This window comes from Colias croceus, chromosome 15 (genome assembly GCF_905220415.1).
Source record: "Colias croceus chromosome 15, ilColCroc2.1".
In the NCBI taxonomy this organism is placed as follows: Eukaryota; Metazoa; Arthropoda; class Insecta; order Lepidoptera; family Pieridae; genus Colias; species Colias croceus.
The window spans coordinates 8,478,559-8,501,360 of NC_059551.1; the positions used below are offsets into that span (position 1 = coordinate 8,478,559).

Genomic DNA, 22,802 nt, shown 5'->3' on the forward strand with positions numbered 1-22,802 from the left:
TATAATATGAAGAGATAGTTGGATATTAAGTAGATTTTTTTAAGAATCTATAAAATGTAATGGTAGGTTGGTACTATGTAATAAAGATTTACAATCACTTTTAGCAATTTCATTTATACAAAGAAAATAATCTTAAAGCCAAGTTCTAAAAATAACGCAAGATAAAATAAACTGTGATTCTTTGCAAAATGAAGCAATTTCCGAACGAAGTTATTCCGCCCCGAAACGGTATAATTTTCGGGCATTAAGATAATTTTCTCTTTGCATGCCAATAATAAACGGTCATTAGATAGGGATTTATTCAATTTACATAGTTTATATTATATTATAGTATTTCTTTGATATCAAAGCATAGCGGAAAGAAAACAAATTTGTCAATGTAATTAGTTGTTTACATAATATCTTATAAAAATATAGCATACATATTAAATAATTAATTTGAGAATTGAGTGTAAAAAAATTTAAAGATACACACGTTAGTTAGATCATCGGTGAGCTAAACAAACATCTCGTAAACACGTGAAGCATACACGTGACACACATGTTCAAACTATCTTGACAGCGTATTCATAACCACCTCTTAGCGTCCCTTGTTATAATGTGGTATAGTCAAATGCTCATTTATTTAAAAGAACATAATATTGAGTTCTGATATAAAAATTACAACATCTTTGAAGTGGACAAAAAATCTGAATGATTTGGCGTGAAAATTAACTTATCATAACTATATAACAGCTTACAAAATCCTTTTATCCAAAGCCGATTCTCAGATTAAACAACTTTTGTATATGTATAACTTTAAAGACTTCCTGTTAATAATTTCCATAAAGTCAATTATTAATTCTCGTGACCTTGATTATATAACTTTCGAACTTCCATGAGAGATAAGTTAATTCTATTAAAATATAAAATAATATAAATTTTTAAATAGTTGTTATTTTGATAATAGTCTTCTAGTTTTAGTATTTTTATATTTTTTTCAACGTTCGATTTATCTACCCATATATTCCAAATCCATCTATGGCAAACAATAATCTACTTAAACATACAATTAAAAAAGTAGTTGTTTTGTTTATTAGAGAAACATTCGTGTTGAAAATTTGTTTTAAAAAGAATATAAATACTTATAAATTCAATGAAAAAAATAACATTATCCTCTTCTTTACGAAATAATATTATTGTAATATTTACATACGCTTTTTAAGCTCTCGTTACCATAGCAACGTGTAGAAAATTTGTTTACTTGCAAAATATAAGAAACAAGCAGACACACGCATTTATTATGTATAGATTTTCACGAAATAAGAAAAGAAACGATTTATTTGCGCGATATATCTTCTAAATCCCATGTGATTTATTGCTCCTAAATTCTCTTTACAAACATCACAGAATCGTAATGTATCTTTTTTTCTATTTAATTTGCGTTGCAATAATATGATATATTTTTATAAAGAAAATAAAATTAATCGTACTTTTTTTAGAAGAAAATAACAAGGCAAAACAAAGGCTATCATGTTTATTAAATTTTTTGTTTAACGTTTTACTCTTTAATTTTTATTTCAATTAATTCATCAGATATAAACGACATCAATTAACTTCAACAATTGATTTCATTAAGCAAAAAATATTTCAATAGATTTTAGAATTTAGATTATGCATAGTTATACAAATATCTAAAAATCCTTTGCAAATATTTTATTCATCTTAGATTCTCAATAGTGGCAACCAATTATCAACTTTAAAAAGCTCATAAAAATTAAATCAATAATATTGGAAAATATTTATCACCATTACAGGTACATCCTATCTCTCGCGCTGGCTGATCTCCTGGTCATCATATCCTGCGTTCCCTTTACCTCCGTGGTCTACACCCTCGAGTCGTGGCCGTGGGGCGTCACAGTGTGTCGACTGTCTGAAGCTGCGAAAGATATCAGCATTGGCGTGTCCGTGTTCACGCTGACCGCGCTGTCCGCTGACCGGTACTTTGCGATCGTGGACCCGCTGAGAAAACTGCATGCTACTGGTAAGGGTTTTAAAGCTAAAGAATTATTCAAAGTTCAAAGTTAAAATTGATTATTTGGATCATTATAACATACAATACAACAATTATGAACCGTGAACGATGGTTCATTGTATGTTATAACTAGTGTTATTTTACAGGCTTTTTATGTTGGTGTGGTGAAGTATAAGTTTTTTAATTCCACAGGTTAATATCTGAAAGTTTTTGCGTGCAATTACTTCATTGAACTATGCAACGTATATTAATTATATAATAGCAAGGTTTATCAACGTCACTATGTCATAGTTATTTATTTACATACGAATTAAATAAAAGATCTTTGCAAAAAAATGAATGAATAAAAGATTCCTGTTTACCTTTTCCTCCTACACGCTATTAAATATTTATACTGTTTCTAACGCAATATAAGACTTTTCTCAAGACCAGTCGGGTTAAAATTAATACATTTACATATAAATACTGTAAAATGAACTAATTACTTAAATGACAAAACATAATAAAAATTACTCATGCTATATAATTTAAGAAATTTTTCCTAATGGCCCAACTTCTTGCGTGCAGTCAGCTGTAGTCATCCACTGGGAATTATTCGCTACTTTGAAGCAAAGAAAGTTTTCACTTGTCTGAAAAAAAATACAAAATTAGCCAGATTTCAACCAATTATGATTCCTCTAATAAAATAAATACTATACTAAGGGCTGATTTTTCAATCCTTGGTTAAAACTTATTCATCGAATAACGTTTTAAACTACCATTTCAAAAATGTATTCCAATTGTCCGTATTTGACAGGTTACAGGTTACATTTTAAAATATTTGAGTAATACTTTATTGGACGGATAAATTTTAACAAAGGATTGAAAAATCGGCCCTAAGCTATCCAAATTTCAAGCGAATATACCTGTAACAAATGTCTAGTTTTATCACTCTATTTCGATGTTGTACCTACTCTTAAATGCAACAATTTACTCAAATTGATACTACAATAATTCTAAGCTACAATTCTAATCACTAAAGGACAAACGGCAGAGCGGAAAATGTAAATCATCCGAAACTTTATCCAATAATTGATTGCTAGATAAACTAATTAGCAGTTTGCGAAACGTGACTTCAGTCTGTCGAAATGGTCACTCCATTTCCGCAAACCTATTTATTACATACCGCCTCCTTAGTACAGTGGTTGATGCGCGTGCGTAGAACCGAGGGGTCCTGGGTTCCATTCCCGGTAGAAACGAAGAAAAAAATGTCTCGGTCTGGCAGAACACAGAAGGCTAAAGAAAATCGATCAGTGAAACTGATGTATGAATAATGCAGGTGCCCCATTACACGGGACTTCACTTTATTTATTAAATACCGTCCTCTATTTACAAATAATATCAAAGCAAACTGTTTGATTCTGCGCCAAACGAAATGAGGCAATGCACGTGCTCTCTTTATTTCTATTGAAGTACCTACTCAAAAGCCTGGAACAAGTTGATTTGAATGTTTTGTTGGACTTTGGACTTTACTCTCTCATACGTATTTATAATATTATGAGGTACATATTAAGCAAAAAAATGATTATTCTTCTTCACTGTAAATACTCATTGTATTTTATTATATAAACAATCGCAGAAATCCATACTAATATTATAAATGCGAAAGTAACTCTGTCTGTCTGTCTGTCTGTCTGTTACTCAATCACGCCTTAACTACTTAACCAATTTGCATGAAATTTGGTATAGAGATATTTTGATACCCGAGAAAGGACATAGGCTACCTTTTATTGCGAAATATGTACCACGGGCGAAGCCGGGGCGGACCTCTAGTTTATAATAAAAATAAAAAAAACATTGTTTTTCATATATTTGTTTATACATTACAAGTACATAATGAAAGTTAATTAGAGACGATTTTAATAACTCTGGGTAACTAATTAATCAGTATAAGCACATAACGTTTGAAAAATAAGGGATTATGAGCGCGATTTATTCATTACATTAAACACAAACACAAACATTTATTTATTCAATTAGACTTCTTCGAGAAGCACTTTTGAAACGTCAATACATATTTTTAACCTTTACCACCGATTCGGAAAGCAGTATCTATGGAGAATGTTGAGTAGTGCCTTTGCCCCCGAGGTTGCCCAATTAATAAAACCTTTCCTTCAATGAATTTATTACTCTTCACAATACATAAGTGTTATTTATGCTAGCCGTTATGCACTACTGACTTTAAATTCTAATAAATCTAAAAAGCGTCGGGGAAACAATGTGGACGCACACATATACAAAAAGCTCGATCAGCGAATTGTACATGTGTGTCCCTACAGAGAAGAATCGGCAAGAAACTCCATAGTTGCTCTTTTAATCATTTCAGTATTACAATTTAATTTTACAAAATATGTAAGTAACCGTACGTATATATTATCATAATATGCCAAAGAACTGTCCTTTTAATTTAATTACATTACTTTAATTCACGTAATATCAAAGTAAAGAAAATAATATGAACTTACTTTTCTATCAATGTTATTATATACAATTTATTTTGCAGTAAATTCTTTTTGGTAAAAAAGTAAATATGATAAAGAGCCTGAAAAACGACTTTTCCTTTGCATTTATACTTTGTTTTTACTTAAACAGCTATACACGCTTTCTAATTTATATTACTAGAGATAGATTAATCGTAGTATTGAAAGTGGATTATCCTTGAAGCCTTGTTTATTTAATGACTGTTGTTATTAACTAGGTACTAAATATTTTACTAGTTCTTAAAAACAGCAATAGCAATTTTATTGATGTTAACGTCAATTATTTTTAACTGTAAATTTTATAGCCTTTACAATTCTTAAAAAAAAACGGGTTGCACTCCGGGAGTGCCGGCAGAAGTGAAAACTTGTAACGTTGAGTTCTCTCCATCCGTCTTACGCTTTTTCGATCAGGTCACGTGTCCTGACACGAGTTTAAGATTTTATACCCATTACAGAAAAAGTGCTCAACGCCGCTAAAGAAGTTTTCACTTCAATAAATAAAAAACCTCAAAATAAAAGAAATAATATATCATGAGACGTGTATCGCAAATATTTCCGAAAATTTGGTTACCACACTTGGGTATTGAACCGACTGGAATCTGTTGAAAAAACACCCTGTAATTTTATTTCTTCGATCCTTAGAGTAAATTATGAAGATGAAATCTCTCTAACAAACATGGTAAACCAAATGAAAAAAGAACCATGCATATACTGAAATTCTAAGGATAGGATAATAAGGAACATATAAAAAGAAGCGACAGGTACGCCTCCATACAATTTGCAAGTATAAACCATGGTACACTTGACTGGCTTGAACAATATGCGATTTATCACTCACAACGACGGCATGATTTAACAGCGGGATCAATGTATGGGATAGGACATAAATTGCACCGGCCACAATTTCATGCAACTCTTCCTTTATTAAATTTCGGGTTAGGCGCCCGTGAAATCGACCATGGGACTGTGAACTGTAGTGTTCAACTAACTAAAGATAATGTACAAACTTACTTCAGTACATGGTTTCAACAATCCTTATTGCAAAACGAAAATATCGATGTCTTTAATGAGAAAGAACGAAGGAAAGAAAAAACAAATGATAAACAAAACATTCTCCATAAAATTTCACAATGTATAAAAATTTTGTCAAACGGTTTGTTAAACTTGAACCTTTTCCTTAAAGAAGAACGGAATAACATCGACTTTTAATATTTAATTGGTACCACTTTATCTATTAGATCGGTATTCCTTACATCTGCTCCTTTTCCTCCCATAAGGGAAATTCACCAAGCGTAATAGAACCTTCATAGGAAAAATAACTCCACATCCGTATAAGCGTATAAGGGTGATCGCCCCATAGGGATTATGTTTCACCATAAAATAGAGTGGAAACTACGAAATCGGAATGCGATCTTACACGACACGACCGTTTTTCCTTCAGCTTTATGGTAAATGAATTTTATTACACCATTCTCAACCAGTTTTGAAGTTTATGCACACCATTGCTTTGGCTGTAAGACCCTTTTGAATTCAACAAGCACGGATTTTAAGCCTGTATTGTATTGATTAGCTTTTGATCGCGTTTCGCAATTTTATACGCAATAGATTTCCCTGAAACATGTTGTTTAATAAAAACACTACGAATAGAGAACCGTCGCTTTGGGAATGTTGATTAAAAATAGTTCATGGAACTCCTAAAAGCACTGATATTAACAAAAAAGAATTTCATTGTATTACAATACTATAAGGGAATGAACTCTTTGACCAAATATTAAACTTTATATACTCCTATTGCCACTGCTATTGAATAGTGGTTAAACGTTAAAATAATAAACGAATTTTGCGGTTACTTGTTGATCGAACCATATAATAACAACAAAATTAATTAAACGAATGGCATATAGGCTTTTGTACGTCAATTGTCAAAATATTTAACAATTAACACAAATTAACATAGTGTTACTGAACGGCGTACTTTTTATTAACCGACTTCAAAAAAAGGAGGAGGTTATCAATTCAGCCGGTATGTTTTTTTATGTATATACTTACACCGATTACTCCGAGGTTTCTGAACCGATTTACGTGATTCTTTGTTTGATTTGATTTTTTGTTTGATGCAGAATGTTGTCGAATTAGTCCCATAAAAATTTTATTCGGATAGGCCCAGTAGTTTTTATTTTATGAGCATTTTTATCTGATCTCGATGACTTAATTGAAATCTAGCAAGTAATTTTGATTCACTTCCCGGTAACCGATTGAGTTGAAATTTTGTATACACGTATGTAAATTGGATAGCGATCAAACATTAGATATCATGACATAGAGCACATTTAAAATTTAAATAATATGTAGTACTTAATTAATAATATCAATTCTTTTTATTTTTTACTTTTCCATTTTTGAAGTCCGTTGTTTTTAACGTAGTTATTTTTATTTAATACTTTTTATTAAAATTACTTCCTTACAGTATACATTTTATAAAGAGCAACCGTCTGTCTAAAGAGGCAAAGACTATAAAAACAAGGTTTCCTGCATGCTCGTGTGATTATGAACGTTCCTGTGTACATTTTATAAATGCATGAAATGATAACGTATCCTTGTAATAAATTTTCCCAACGGTAATCTGATATGCACACATTTCTTCAAATGCATACAAAATAAGCAATATGCATTGGCTTTGAATGAAAATATACGATATTTATATTCCAATATGTAACGTTAACTTTGTTTGGTCTGTCAATATAAACATGATAAATATTTAAACTCAACTTCGATTTCATAAATGAATTCTACCACAAATTATAATCACAATTGAATTTCTCTAAATATCGTATTACTAACTGAGTCGCGCGGTTTTACCTGCGGATGAAGCCACGGGTAATATTTCTGTAGCTTTTATTATTCTGATGCTGATACATAAGCTGCATTACTGCAAGTATTATCAAAAATCTGTAGAATGTTTGGAGAAAGATTAACAAATATACATATACTAGCGGTCCGCCCCGGCTTCGCCCGTGGTACATATTAACGTTTTCTCTACATAAGAACCATCCTCGTACTTCAAGGAATATAATAAAAAAAGAATTATCGAAATCGGTTCAGCCGTTCTCGAGTTATGGAATTACAACGAAAAGTGGCATTGATTTTTATATATTAGATCCGTCCTCATAAACATTCGCATTCGTATAATATTACGAGGACAGGATTAAATTTTAGCACGCGGTTTCAGTGTCGGTCAAGTCATGGGCAATAGTACGAATTTTTATAGCTTTTTTTGTTATTCTGGTGCGGAAGCAACAGCACTGCCAATTATCAAAATCAGTTCTATAATATCTGCATGCATAGCATGTCAAACGTAACTTACCTCTTCAATCCTATAAACTCCAAGTGGTGACAGCTATAAAACAAGCCTTAAATCAGCAGCCCAAATGGTTCCATCTCAGTTAATGAGTCCTACCATTTGGCTACAAACCCGTTAAACTTTCCGTTACTTCAGTTAACTGAGATTTGGCGGGAATCCAACATCGTACCGTATTGAAACACAAATGTTCCTGGATACAGCATCCCACGTACAGTCGATAAAAAGCAATGATATAAGTATTATAAATTCGATGCACAGTTCAATTTATTTACGATGACTTTTAGTGGGTGTATTTCTTTGCAGTATGGACATATTTAGGTAACTGGAAATTTCGTATAAATGTTAATTTTTATTCAAGTCCTGTCAGCATGATTATTTTCTTTCTAAGAGTACTTGTTCATAACTTTTAGAGAATAAATCTTGACTATTACTTACCTACAAAACATGTTATAGACTATAAACATGGTATTTTATATACTTCTATATACATAAACAATTTTGATACCAAGCATAGATTTATATGAACTCTTATTGTTTCCGTGTTTTTCCTCTCACGTCTTGTTGTATATAATATTATGATATTGAACAACAAAAGGACACGTGATTGATTGCAACGTCAAAGAGAGGCTGAAACTATGGAAATTTGATATATTGCTCATGGCTCATTATTATTTAATACAAAGAGCCCAGAATAGTTACTTGGTAGAATCAATACAAGCACGTTACGTATTTCTTCTTAAGGGATAAGGACCGAGCAACTTTACGCGGTTAGATGATTTAATCTAGTTTGATATGCACAGACTAGCTTGCAACTTCTACACTAATCGACAATAATAATTTGTCCCGAGCCAAATTAAACATCTCAATCTAGTAGAAACAAACGAATCATCTGACACAAATTGCCTACATATTTGTCTGTAACGGTCAGTGAAATTGCATCTACCCCCTGTGATCTACCCCACATCACACCAGACAACAAAGACCTTCATTTTGATGATCCAAGTTTTATACCTATGTTTATAGTCAAAGAGTTCACTCTTTGAAAATTAATATAATATAATTTAAATATTCAGAGGAAGTAAAAACACAAAATTTTCCACGATTGACCGAAACACTTAAAAGCTATAACAGGTCTCCCGAATGGCACTGAACTGTGAAATTTATAAACGCTCGAATAAATTGATAATATATATTTAATATAATAATTATGTTGCGGTAGAATTTCAATAAACTGACGCGCGGACGGCGCCATCAGAGTAAAATGATGCACGAAATTTTAGCTTGTTATTTGATATTCTCGCTTATTAATACATTTCTATACCTCTGAGCGAATACATATTTTAAGATTAAATAATGTTTACGTGATTATGTAAAATTGAAAATTAATGGGGAGCTTGATATGGCCTTGGAATTATAATGAGTGGTATGATTCCTACTTACGTTAAGCTAATTTTTACAACGTAGATTATACGATGATGATCTTTGAAGCATGAATAAAGTATCGTCATCATTATTATCAGCCTATAATTGTTCACTGGTAGACATAGGCCTACGTTTGTAATATCATCATCATCATCATCAGCCCATATACGTTCCCACTGCTGGGATACGGGCCTCCTTGGTACAGGTAAAAGTAATCCACCAAAGTGACCAAGTGCGGGTTGTAAGATGTCACACGCCATCGAACTTTTGATTCTTCGACATGTCGGTTTCCTCACGATGTTTTCCATCCGTTTGGAATATACATACGTGTTAACTATTATTAAGAGACTAAAGTCTAAAGTCTTCAGAAACTACTGGCCATAAATGTTTAATGGTGGCAAATGATAGTAAAGAAACATTTCCTTAGTTCTGATAAAATTGAGTTACAGTACGGATGCAATGAGAAAGTTACGAACATTAATAGGGGCAGAACTCGTGTGATGTTAACTTTTGAAAATGGTTAACTGTCGCATGTGAAGTTGCACATAGCCAATTATATGGGAATTATTTAATTCTTTTCATCCTTGAAAATTTATAGTTGTGAATCTTCTTTGCTACAATTTAATAATTTTTTTTAATAATTATTTATCAGACTAACGCTTCTTCTTTCGGCTTCAGGAATACTAATTTTCAAATGGCAGTTACTTCAAAATACATTGCATTTTATAAATATTATTTCGTGTAATATCCTAAGGAAGTTTAGAGATAATAGTTCTGTTTATAATTTTCAGATTATCGTATTAGACTGTTAAAAATACACGAGTGTTTGTCCAGAATTATAGCAATTTTATTTATTAGCACTCATAAAACTAATCAATAACACCTCCCATAAAAAATAATCTCCTATAACACATAAATTATTTTAACATACATAAAAATATTATCTTGTCAATTTATTATTTTGGATTATATTGTACTCTGATTCGCATGATAGCTTGTTTTTCTTTGTTCCATTTATACAACGTTGATATCAAAGGACATGTCGTTTACAAAGGTTTTGAATATCCAAATATTGAAAACATGATCGCCCGAGGGTTTTTGTTAAAGAATGCAAAATATGCGTTCCGTGTTATCTTTCATAGTAAAAGTTATGAAAATAATGTTATGGGAAAGTACCTACGTGTTAATAAACTTTTCATCTTTTTACGTACTATGTAAGACTGGTTATTGGTTTATAGGTAGGTTATAATTTTAAAGGATTATGATGTAGGTATTTTTAAAAATTATCGAAAATAAAATAGCCTAAAATTTCAAAAAAAATAGAATGATCCCTATGCGTTGTCAGTAGCTTGAACTCGTACCTATGTGTGAAAAAGTTCAAAGGACCGACGATGTGCAAAAAGAGAAATTAACTCAAACGAATAATTTTTCTGTGTCCTCGATCAAGTGTAAGTCTAATTTCTTTAGTCGACTTGCGACAGACATTATCCAGTGATAATGTTCGTGTTTTTATGAATATAATCCTTGCAAAATCCTAATTATCCCTAATAGGGTTGTACAATTCTGTCTAAATGACTTAATACTGATCATTAAGAGTTAAACTAAAATTTCCACTCAAAGCTTTCAGACTACGTGACTTTTAGATAGTCTCCTACAAGTTATTTTTGAAACTTTAATATTGGTTAATTTTACAGAACTATTAGCGGCCGTTACGAAAATGGACTCACAGGTTATAACTATATTTTTAACAAATTTTGCATTAAAAACATTGTATTTCGACCATCGGACAAACTTAGCCCTAATTTCAATTCAAGTTAATCAAAAAAAAGAAATAACAATTTATTTTTTATTGAAAACGCTCGTAAAATAAGTTGTTCAGCGGGAATAGATAATTTTTTACCTGATTCTCAGGTTTATTGCTCATGTTGTTGACAGTTTCATATGAGATAAAGTCTTATATCAAAGTAAAATGACGCTCGATTATGTTGTATGGGAAATTTCATATTTTATGTTGCTATTTTTTAAGAACACTGCTTACGTGTTATAATATAAAATATTAATTTTATCTATGCTTTATTAAAGTAATAATAATGTTTATTATTACTTTAATAAAACTCAGATAATGTTTGCCATTATTACGTTAGGTTCGAAAGTAAATATAAAAGAAGAGGAAATATTGTTAGAGGCTACCGCCTCTAAACGTGTTTTTTATTCATAATTTAAATACAAAAGATCATATTACGAATTTTATTTCCCTCGTATGTTCCTGCCCTGGCAGCGAATTAGCAAAAACTGTTGAAATAATTTAACGTTTCGCATTAAAAATCTTATTCGTCATACCTTATCCACATTGTTATAGAGGCGTTATAACGTGTTTTTTATTCATAATTTATATACAAAAAATCATACGAATTGTAAAAGTCACTTTCATTTCTACGCTTAAAATATACCTATGAACACGGATAATATAATACTACGATATAGAATTTATATAATTCCCAATAATAGCTGTGTTTTACCTGAAATAAAACACATATTAAATACTTACCTATATTTGAAGCTTACTTATTGAGAAGGTACCTAGCTTTTTCCGCCTATTTTCCCTCTCTTTCTCGTTGTATATATGCTATCTCTCTCGCACACGGCACACCTCTCACCAGGTGGCGCGGCCGGCGCACGATAATGTGCAGGCGCTAGATCTTCTTCATTGAGTCGAAATACTCAACAGGTGGACGTTAAGTGTAAGCTTCAAATATAGGTAAGTATTTAATATGTGTTTTATTTCAGGTAAAACACAGCTATTAAACACTTGACCGTAATTTGAAGCTTACTTATTGAGACCTGTTTGTTACCCACCTGGTGTACAATATATGGACGCCAATGTGAATTTGAATAGGTACATAAGTAATTACTTATTTCTTTATTTGAAAGAGTAAGGTGTGCAGATAGTATACCAATAAATCACACAAATTTTTAAATTTTTATATTATTTATATTAACAATAAAAAGTTAATCAAATAAGAACCAAAAAGTAAATCATAATGATTAAAAGTATTAGAACTTATGAGATTGGTTCAAGCGTACCTTAGTTAACCTTTTGGGCTTGAAAAGTTAAAGTTACTACAATTTCCACTATCTTTAGCGTAAATCTGCGAAAGAGCAAGTAACGACTTTTAATTACGCATTTAGATGTTACTTACAAAATTAAGCAACAGCTCATCACCGACGAGGCAAGAATACCTCAAACTCAAACCTTTATTTATTCAATTAGACTTCTGTAGAAGCACCATTGAATCCTCATAACATAGATTTACCAGCTGTCTCAACTCACACAGTTCTAACCCAACCTGCTACTAGCGGACAAGTAGAGACCTTGGTCTTTACTTTTAGGGTCAAATAAATTAAAAGGTCATCCCTTGGATAAGGTAATAAAATAAACCAGGTAAGCGGTTTAAATTATAATACAGATAATATGTAACATCCAACCAAAGCGTGCGGTGTCTATTAATGTTTAGAGCCAACGCCACCGATCATAATATAAACATGGCTGGTACTTTCAGTGCAATGCATGAATTATTTATTTAAAACTGATAGGTTTTAAACTCTGTACTGGAAACATATAATGAACTCAAGAAGTTAGAGACTAAAATGATAAGAGCTTATCTGTGTCCCAAACCTGCAATTACTACAGCTAAGTACGTTAAGTTTTAATCAAATTAATTTTAAGGTATAGTTATGGTTTACATCAGAACTTATATACCAAAAGTCTCGGGACTACATAACGTGACTTATTTATAATGAAAGTGTTTGTGCATAACATCTAGGCCATCAACAGCTATATGAACGTCAGATAGGAAATGAGCCAAATTTATCCAGTAAGTAACAAAGGTTTTTAATTATACTTATTCTAATTCAACCAACTTCTACTAGCTACTCCGTATGTCTTTTGGGTAGACGGAGGCAAATAGGATTTTTCTTCCGACTATAACATTTGATATTTGGAAAATGTATACATTTCTGTATACCTTCAGAGTCAGATTCTAGTGGTGCAGCACTAAACACTGTCTATTAGGTGAATGGTGCTGCTGACCGGGCCTTCAGTTCTGCTTTCCAGAATACCTTCGCCCTTCTCGGTGCTACTACTACTGAAATAGCAGTACTCTTACACGTCGTTTAGGCCTCGAACTGACTAGGATTTCTCATATTATCGTTACAACCCTCGCTCGCTCTAACGAGAACAAATTATCGCTAAGGAATTCTGCTGCAGGACAATGGCAACAGATTAATATGCATTATTATGTTCAGGAATATGGTGCGTTCTGAATACTATCGTCGTCTGAAGGTATCTCCTTTCGATTAACTGCATTAAGGGTGCAGATCTGATCCCATTTTTGTTCCGTAGGAATGCTACGACTGCCTAAACGTTAAACTGGACAAAGAAAGTTGCCCTGAATATGGTCGGTTGTTCCAACATCCCTAATATGGCTAGCTTACCTTAGTTACCCCTTGATTGTAACTGCTACCAATGGAGGCACTGCTCGTGGGTTGTCCACAGTTTTTCGAGTGCAAAAATGAAGAACTGAACTCGTGGGGATCTATGTCGAATGAATCTGTTTTAAGATTATGAAAGGACAGTTGGTTGTGGATGCGAAGACAGGACGTTACTTTAGTCATCTGTAACCACCACGAGAGGCAGCCACGGACAGTGATATAGTAAGAACTAAACTAGCAAAGTTTAGTTGGCTTACTAGACTTTGTCATGTTTAAAATGCAGTATATCATCTGTATAGAATTGCATTTATGACCATTGATAAACTTAATTCAACCGCAACCACGAGAAGCAGGCACGGATATCGATATAGCAAGAACTAAACCAGAAAGGTTTAGTTCGCTTATCTGGTATATTTATAATGTTTCAAAAGCCGTATAGTCTGTATTGCATTGCATTTATTGCCCCCCCCCCCCCTTCAAATCAAAGAAATGTGAAGTCATCTGGCAGAGCTTTCTCGTGAAGGGTAGGGGTTCCAAGTAATATCTAATAATACGAGGCTTTTGTTTGGAAGGATTGACCTTCCGTTATTAATTATCCTCTATCCTAAGTAACTCAATAGTCAGAATTCACAGCACTCGTTGAGTCCTTAAACGTTTTACGTTAATAGTTGCATATAAGTTTATTATATAATATAATAATCCTGGTGGGATGACAAGAAACTTGTCTAAGCAAATGATTATCCTAATCCCTCAGCGATTTATTGTTTGAGCCCTGAAGAAAAACTCATGGGTGCCATAATGAGGCCAAACGGGTTGATAAACGAGTCGAATAAATTGCCTACAAGATCGGGCAACTAAAGTAGGCCTATGAGAGGTCAACTATACATAACCAATCGTAATTTGTTACATTCAATCGCTTTGCGATTAAAAAATCTCTTCAGGTGATTTTATGTGAAAATTGGTCGGCTAGTGCCATGGAATTACGATAACAAATATACCATTGACACAAGGCTTGGTGACAATCCTGGAAACCACCGCCACAAATCATCTGCGAGATGATATTTGATCCGACTCGCCTCCCTTTGTTGTGATTCTCTGCATTGTGAGGCTCTGCATTGGTAAATACAATTTGTTCAAGTCGCAATTTCCATAATTGATAAACCAATGGTGGTTTCCTGATTAAATAAGCGTAAGCTAACCTTTTAGGATACAAAGTATTCATTTCATGCGTCCATTATTTAACGTCTCTTACCTATTTTATTGTATTTATTAGGTTATATTACTATACTTATATTGTATAGATGGCCCACTGTGAATTAGATTTCAAAACCTTTTTCTACCTACCTTAGAAGAGTGAAGATCCGTTACTGTCATCTCTAACATTTTCGTGGGTCCTCGTTGACGAAAGCAAATATCTATGATCATTTTAATGATCAATCCTTTGTATATTTGCACCAACCGCAATCAAAGCCCCGCGAGGGCCGATATATATTTGCACCATTTCCCCGTGAGGGACGGTCGTAATCAAAGCCCCGCGAGGGCTGATATATATTTCCACCATTTCTCCTTGAGGGCGGTTGTAATCAAAGCCCCGCGAGGGCTGATATATTTGCACCTATTTCCCTGCGAGCGACAGCTGCGCGAGGGATGTTTGTAATTTGAAATAAGTAGGGCCTTCCCAAAAATACTTAATAGTTAGTCACCCTGCGAGGGTGGGTTTAACCTGGCTAACGAACCTAACCTGCGAGGAGTAGCGGTTAAACCTAGCGGCCACATTTATGTAATCTGCTTCGAGCAAGATTTAAGGTGCTAATATAAAATTAGAAGTTAATAATCATTTAAAATAATAATATAGTAACAAGGTACTTTAACTTATTTTCCAATGCTAGCAACAGCTGTCCAGGATGAAATAAGAATTGATTTGACAATGGTAATTAATTGTTATGTATATGTATATAAAAAGAAGGCTTTAACTATTTAATAAAGTCAAAATTCAAATCATTTACACAAAATTTTAAAATGAACTTCGATTCATATTTAATTTAGTTCATACAATCGATGTCACATTCAGTTGCTTTATATCCGTTAACATTCCTTACGAACGCAGCCATACGTGGCCATACCATCGTAGGACGGTTTTATTGCACAAAATAATCTCCGCTCACCCGCAATTTTTTACTTTTTGTCAAGGTGTACAAGTTTATAATATTATTCTAAAACGTTAGAATATGTGAATAGTAAATCCTTTGAAATGTCTCTAAATTTAATTTCTAATTAAGGTATCTCGATAACTATACGATAACGTCTCTTTCCAAACTAGAAAATTTAAATGTAAAATTTTGGCACTTACTCGTTTTAACCAAAAAGTTGCATCATTTGAAACATAGGAAACGTAATATAAATAAAAGTAATTTTCAATCCAAAATTGCTGTGTGTAATACCTATGTCTATTTTCACTTATATACGGATCAGATTAATACTCATAAAAGGACACGTATAGACTACGGATACTTTTGAATGTGTGGTACGTTCATGGTACCTACTGAACATGTGCATTGTGCGTATTCCATCATTATTCAGATGAGCGGCTAACTCCCGGACGATTTATAACATATCTCGACATGTTCGGACACGTTGTGATTCGTGCAATTACGCTAACATCAATTTGTTCCTGTTATAGGTAATACCTATATAATTTGTTCTTTGAGCTGACTCATCTCGTTCGATAATTTTTAGTTATAAACTATACTCCGAACCGTTCCTAGTGATAACGACAATGTAATAAAGTCGTAGCAATGGATTGCATGCCTGTTAAGCTTTGAGTTGGCTCATAGGATTAGCCTTGGATTTATCCATACATACTATTAATATTCACTTGTAACCTTGTAATAAAAACACATTAAAAATGAAATAAAATAAAAATATCTATATAAAAGAGAGGGTATTTGATATATTTAGTCAATATCAAATAATCACAAAAGTAATATTAACGATACGAGTAAAGCCGAACGGTAAATCCGTTAAAATCTGCTTTACTCACAGTATTAGAAATTCAAATATTCATTAGTATATATTGCATTACTTATAAAATATTTCAAAAGAAAAGTTACTATTTCACGTAAAATGTAACGGTTGTATCGTTAATTTTAAATATCTATCATGCTATTAAGTATTTAAAGCATATTGAAAAATAAACTATTGCTGAAGGATTCACTAAAAGACCTCAGCATTTTAAATAAAGTCCAACGGATATACCGTCGATTTAAAAGATTTTTGCTCATTTTTAAGTAAAATGTCATTACAATAGATGTAAAAATAACTCACAGTACCGATCCGACGGGATACACTTTTTCACACTTTTAGCACTTGCAATATGCAATACTTAATACTTAATAGCACCAAGGTTGTAGTCTTGTAGACAACCTTCTCGCGGCGGAAGCTAGACGCCAATGAAGAAGATCTAGCGCCTGCACATTATCGTGCGCCGGCCGCGCCACCTGGTGAGAGGTGTGCCGTGTGCGAGAGAGATAGCATATATACAACGAGAAAGAGAGGGAAAATAGGCGGAAAAAGCTAGGTACCTTCTCAATAAGTAAGCTTCAAATTACGGTCAAGTGTTTAATAAAACTTTGAATACAAACTTTGGCTTTTGTAGTGCAATAATAATTAACAATATACGTTGAAATAGTTATACCCTTGTTTGTACAACAATGTACAACATCAAATACATTTTGACTACGCTTTTACAACATACTAGATAGTGAACTAACGAATTTCCTTTTATATAATACCATAGTATAAAGAGTTGATACGCTGCACAAAATATACCAGTAATAATTCCTCATAGCTTTTGTTACGCAAATAGTACATATTATATAAAGTCTTCCAGATAATATTCATTTAGGTTTTTTTATAAAAAAAAAACTATCTGCGCTTCGCGGTCTCACCCGCGTGGCTCTGCTCCTGTTGGTCTTAGCGTAATGATATATAGCTTATAGCCTTTCTCGATAAATGGGCTATCTATAGCAGCGAAAGAATTTTTCAAATCGGACCAGTTCCTGAGATTAGTGCGTTCAAACTAACAAACTCTTCAGCTTTATAATATTATTGTGAATGTGAGCTTACACTTACACTAAAATGAAAAATTTAGTAGCGATTGATATAGCTCTTTATTACCCAAAAGCAATTATTTCTACTGGTTACTTAGATGTTAAATATATAAGCCCTATACAATATAATGTGGTAACCTGTTGAATGTATCTTAACATTAAAACAATTGAAATTAATAATTATTATCAAGACAAAAACAAAATATTGTTCCAATCCGTTGAAGTTCATATTCCCCATGGACAACGTCGCAGACAATAACTAGTGCTGGAATGGAATCATTTGTTCTTAGATCTAGGTTTGTATTGCGTGTACAAAGCCAATGTCTCTCTTGAGACGTAAAAGCTAGCAAATAATTACAAAAGTCACTTTATTTGTATCACATTTCACGAAAACCTAATCGTATAATTGCTAGCTCCAATCTCGAATGAAGATTTATATTCCAGACGGGTATATATGGTGGTGATTTTATATTTGAAGACGAATCGAAAGTTTAAAGAAAAGAGTCCAACTTATTAAAACACGAATTAGGTAGGTATTAATTATTACTTGTCGCTACGTCGTGCTGTCTAAAACTCAAAATATTATCATCTTACCTTACTCGAAAAACAATCTGTTCATTGGTGAAAACAGAGTTTATGTTAGTCGGTGCACTTAATTTTTAGTTATGGCGAATAGACAGATAGATGCGGCGGAGGATATTGAATGTTGATTTCTAATAAGTACTTAGACATATTATATTATACACCGTTTATTCGAACATTGTACAAATAATGACTGAATACTACAAAAACATTTCAATATTTCGTTAAACACCTGGATAATAGAAGTAACTATATTAGGTCCTATAAAAATAAACCAACAAAAATATCCAATACCTTCAACTTTCCTATTTACCTTATCAACCTTAAAATAACTTTGAAATCGAAGTTTGAACTTGAAATTCAGAACCTCTCAAAGGGATATCGTAAAACTTTTTTCCTGCCTATCCAATAAGTATAAAAATATAAAGGTTTTGGTCTGAAATAAAAGGTGTGAATATTTTCAAAATATTCTTGAACATATTATTGTTTGTCAATATTATCGTATCTTTATTTTGTATGTCGACGGCGCTGGCGCGCAGTAAATCTCCAAAGAGATTATGTTTGCACCAGTTTAATTTAATTTATAATGAATTGTATTATTGTATTGTATAAATAAATAAATAACATAGCTTAAGTTTACTTCAAAAAATATTTCAACGATCGTTGAATCATGATCACACATCATCATCATCATCATCATCATCAGCCCATATACGTTCCCACTGCTGGGACACGGGCCTCCTATGCGGGTACAGGCCATAATCCACCACGCTGGCCAAGTGCGTGTTGGCGGATGACACATGTCGTCGAACTTTTTAATTCTTAGACATGTCGGTTTCCTCACGATGTTTTCCTTCACCGTTCGAGCAGTGGTGATGTTACAACATGCGCAGATAAATTGAAAAATCAATTTATTTCCTGCGCGCTCGCCTGGTCTCGAACCCCGGACTTATCGATTCGAAGTCCGAGGTCTCACCACTGAGCCACCACTGCTCTGATGATCACACATACAATATCTATTTTCATTAATTTTATATTTTACGATTCAAAAGGGTCGTATAATAATAATAATATACGTGGCAGTACTTTGATTTGTTTAAAGTTTTTAAAACTAAATTGTATACAAACGAACTACCAAAAACATCTATTACATGCATAGCAATTCCCATACCAAGTTCAATCCGTGAAATTCCACACAATAAGCCGCTAAAGCATAGAGCTAAAGTCTTCCAATTTTCCACTCAGTTGTTACATCCCACGTCGGAGTTTCTACATAGCAATTGCAAATTAAAACATTACGGTATTAAACCTCTCACCTTCTGCTCTTTCGTTTTTGTGCAAATTGTGCATTATATTAATTTTATGTTTTAGCAGAATTTTACACGACCATATTTACTGAATACTGTCCAATATAAATAATCAATCAATAGTTTAAATAAGGAATACGATATTGTAAAAGAGTTAAAATGGCATTGAAAAAATGAAAATTTAGCCCGCTCACTAAGTTTCAAGCCGCGTGATTACTGATTATGCTTATTATAATTGAAGTTGCAGCAAATGTCAAACAGATTTTATCATCTTTTATTGTTTGAAAACATCCATCTTCGTATACCTACAACTTTTATTTTCGTGACACAATAAAAACACTTTACAAAACTGACCCACAAAACAACACGTAACTAAAATAATGACAGCTCCTGAGGCGTATCACAGATAATAATTTAAATGCCATGTGGGCGTGACGAGCATAATTCACTGGCCGAATCCAATAATCCCAAGCTTTTGTCTCTCAATAAATAATATCATCGCGATCTCTGTTGTATTCCGTATTCGGTTGAAGGGATTTCGTTTAAGAGCTGTTACGCTCACTTTCGGGCCTTTTGTGAAATAAAAACCGATTAAATGGACGTCAAAAACGTTCTCGTTTATAGTGTTTGTTTGTTGAATGGTTTGTGTAATTATTACATTATATTTATAACATTATTTTTGCTAAAACCTATAGGTTTATAGACCTTCTACGAGGGTTTAGGCCGTAATCCGTTAGGCTGGCAAATGTGGGTTGGCAGGTGTCAAATGTTGTCAAAGTTTTTACCACATTTTTTACTTCGAGAATATAATATTATCTTCGTAAATGAATTGAGAAATAAGAAAGATATATCTATGATTTCCATAGATATACTTTTATATGTTTTTAATGTATTCATTATTAATTATAATGAAAAGCAAAGAAAGGCAGCAATTTGTTTCATTTCGTTTCAGTGCACAACCCACGAAAACACTATCATGATCAAAGTATTTATTTTCACTATAAAAGATTTAAATAGAATTCAATTGGCAAAGTATACAGCAAACGAATTTATTTTTGAGCTACTAAAACTGCGGATTTCTGTGTATCGAACTAAAATTATTAAAGAAAAATCGATAAGTGTCGGCTGCCAATACTTAGGTCAACCAGAAAATTTTGTAAAAGTATATGTGCGCTTTTCTAGACAATTACAATTTACTCACTTATTTAATTTAAAAAATATATAATAAAACAAAATATGAAGATAAAATAATAAAACAATGAAAATGCAGCTTAATATCTCATCTCGATATTACGCGTAACGAAATAAAAAAACACTGTTTTTATTAAGCTTGGCCGCAGCAAAACTATGAAAATCAGTAGTTTCAAAATACCATAAAAATTACAAATTTAGGGTGTATTTTTATATGAAAGATAGTCATATCTTTAGATAACGTGGTACGTTAAACCGAAACTTATCTATACATATTATAATAAATCTGTAGAAGGGTCAATTCTGTACATTGAAAATATTGAAAAAATAAATAGCAGGGGGTGTTACTGGATCGATACCAAACCCAAATATGTGATTAAAAAATTTTTTGTCTGTCTGTCTGTCTGTATGTGAAGGCATCACGTGAAAACTAGCGGTTCGATTTCGATGAAACTTGGTATAATATAGGAGTTTTCTATGTTCCGTCCCTTCTCATTAACTATTTTCCGGCGTTTGAAAAAACGCTAGAGAATGTACGTCCTCTCTATGATCACGTCATATTTATGGGAGACTTCAATACTTGTCTTCTTAAAAATGACAGACGTAGTGACAAGCTTTCAACTATCGTATCTTCTTGTAACCTAAATTTCCTTCCTCTCAATCCTACTCACATCTCTCCTGGTTGTTGTCCTTCTCTCCTAGATTTGATTATTGTTTCCTCCCCTGATCTTGTCTCTAAGCACGGTCAGTGTGCTGCCGATGCTTTCTCCTTCCACGACCTTGTCTTCCTTTCTTACCGTGTGCGTCCTCCCAAAAGAAGGCACAAAGTATTGTTACAGCGCAGTTTTCGAGGTATGGACGTTGAGCGTCTGTGCGATGATGCTCAAAAAATCGACTGGTCTCCTGTCACATCTGCTAACTGTATAGACTCCAAGGTGATTTCCTTTAATTTACTAATAACAAAACTGTACGACACTCATGCGCCAATTAAAGCAGTCAAAATTAAGCATTTTCCAGCTCCATGGTTGACAGATGAACTCAAATCCATTGTTCACAAAAAAAATCTGGCGAAGGCGAAATTCAAAATGAATAACTCGGACTCCAATCGTGAAAAATATAAAGCAATTCGTAATCGCTGCAATACGATGTGTAGAGATGCACAACGACGCCATATTCACAAATCTGTTGAGAGCGGCAACACTGCAGTCACTTGGAAATTTTTAAAAACACTTGGAGTTGGTAAATCGCAGAATAACTCTTTTCCTGTAAATATAAATTTAGATCTCATTAACAAACATTTCTCTACGTCAAAGTCTACTCTGGACAGTAACTCTAAAACTAATACCATTGAATTTCTTTCCACCTTGCAAACTCCTGACTTTCCTCCGTTCATTCTTGTACCTTTCACTGCCAGTGACGTTAAGAAGAATATATTGGCCATCGCTTCGAATGCTCTCGGCTGTGATGGTATTGGCCGTGCTATGATTCTACCCATTCTGGATATTATCCTTCCCATCCTTACCCACATCCTTAATTTCTCCCTATCTTCGAGTTCTTTTCCTCAGGTCTGGAAAGATGCTTTCATCATTCCACTCCCTAAAAAAAATAATCCATCTACTTTTTCCGATTTCCGCCCCATTTCCGTTCTTCCATTCCTATCTAAAGTTCTAGAAAGGCTAGTTCAACAACAGTTGTGCTCCTTTCTTAACTATAATTCCCTTTTAGATCCACTGCAATCAGGGTTTCGGGCGGGTCATAGCACGGTTACTGCGCTCGTCAAAGTTACAGAGGATATTCGTATGGCTA

General features: G+C 33.1%; 1 protein-coding gene across 2 annotated transcripts in view; it reads left to right on the plus strand.

Moving 5' to 3' along the window:
• Nucleotides 1–22,802, plus strand: part of LOC123698255 (neuropeptide CCHamide-1 receptor-like) — a 159,637-nt gene that overhangs the window by 74,182 nt on the left and 62,653 nt on the right. For both annotated transcript variants that reach the window (XM_045644834.1, XM_045644835.1), the window contains exon 3: nt 1,797–2,023. In XM_045644834.1, coding sequence (XP_045500790.1) covers nt 1,797–2,023 — 227 coding nt within the window. The remainder of the gene's footprint in view (nt 1–1,796; nt 2,024–22,802) is intronic.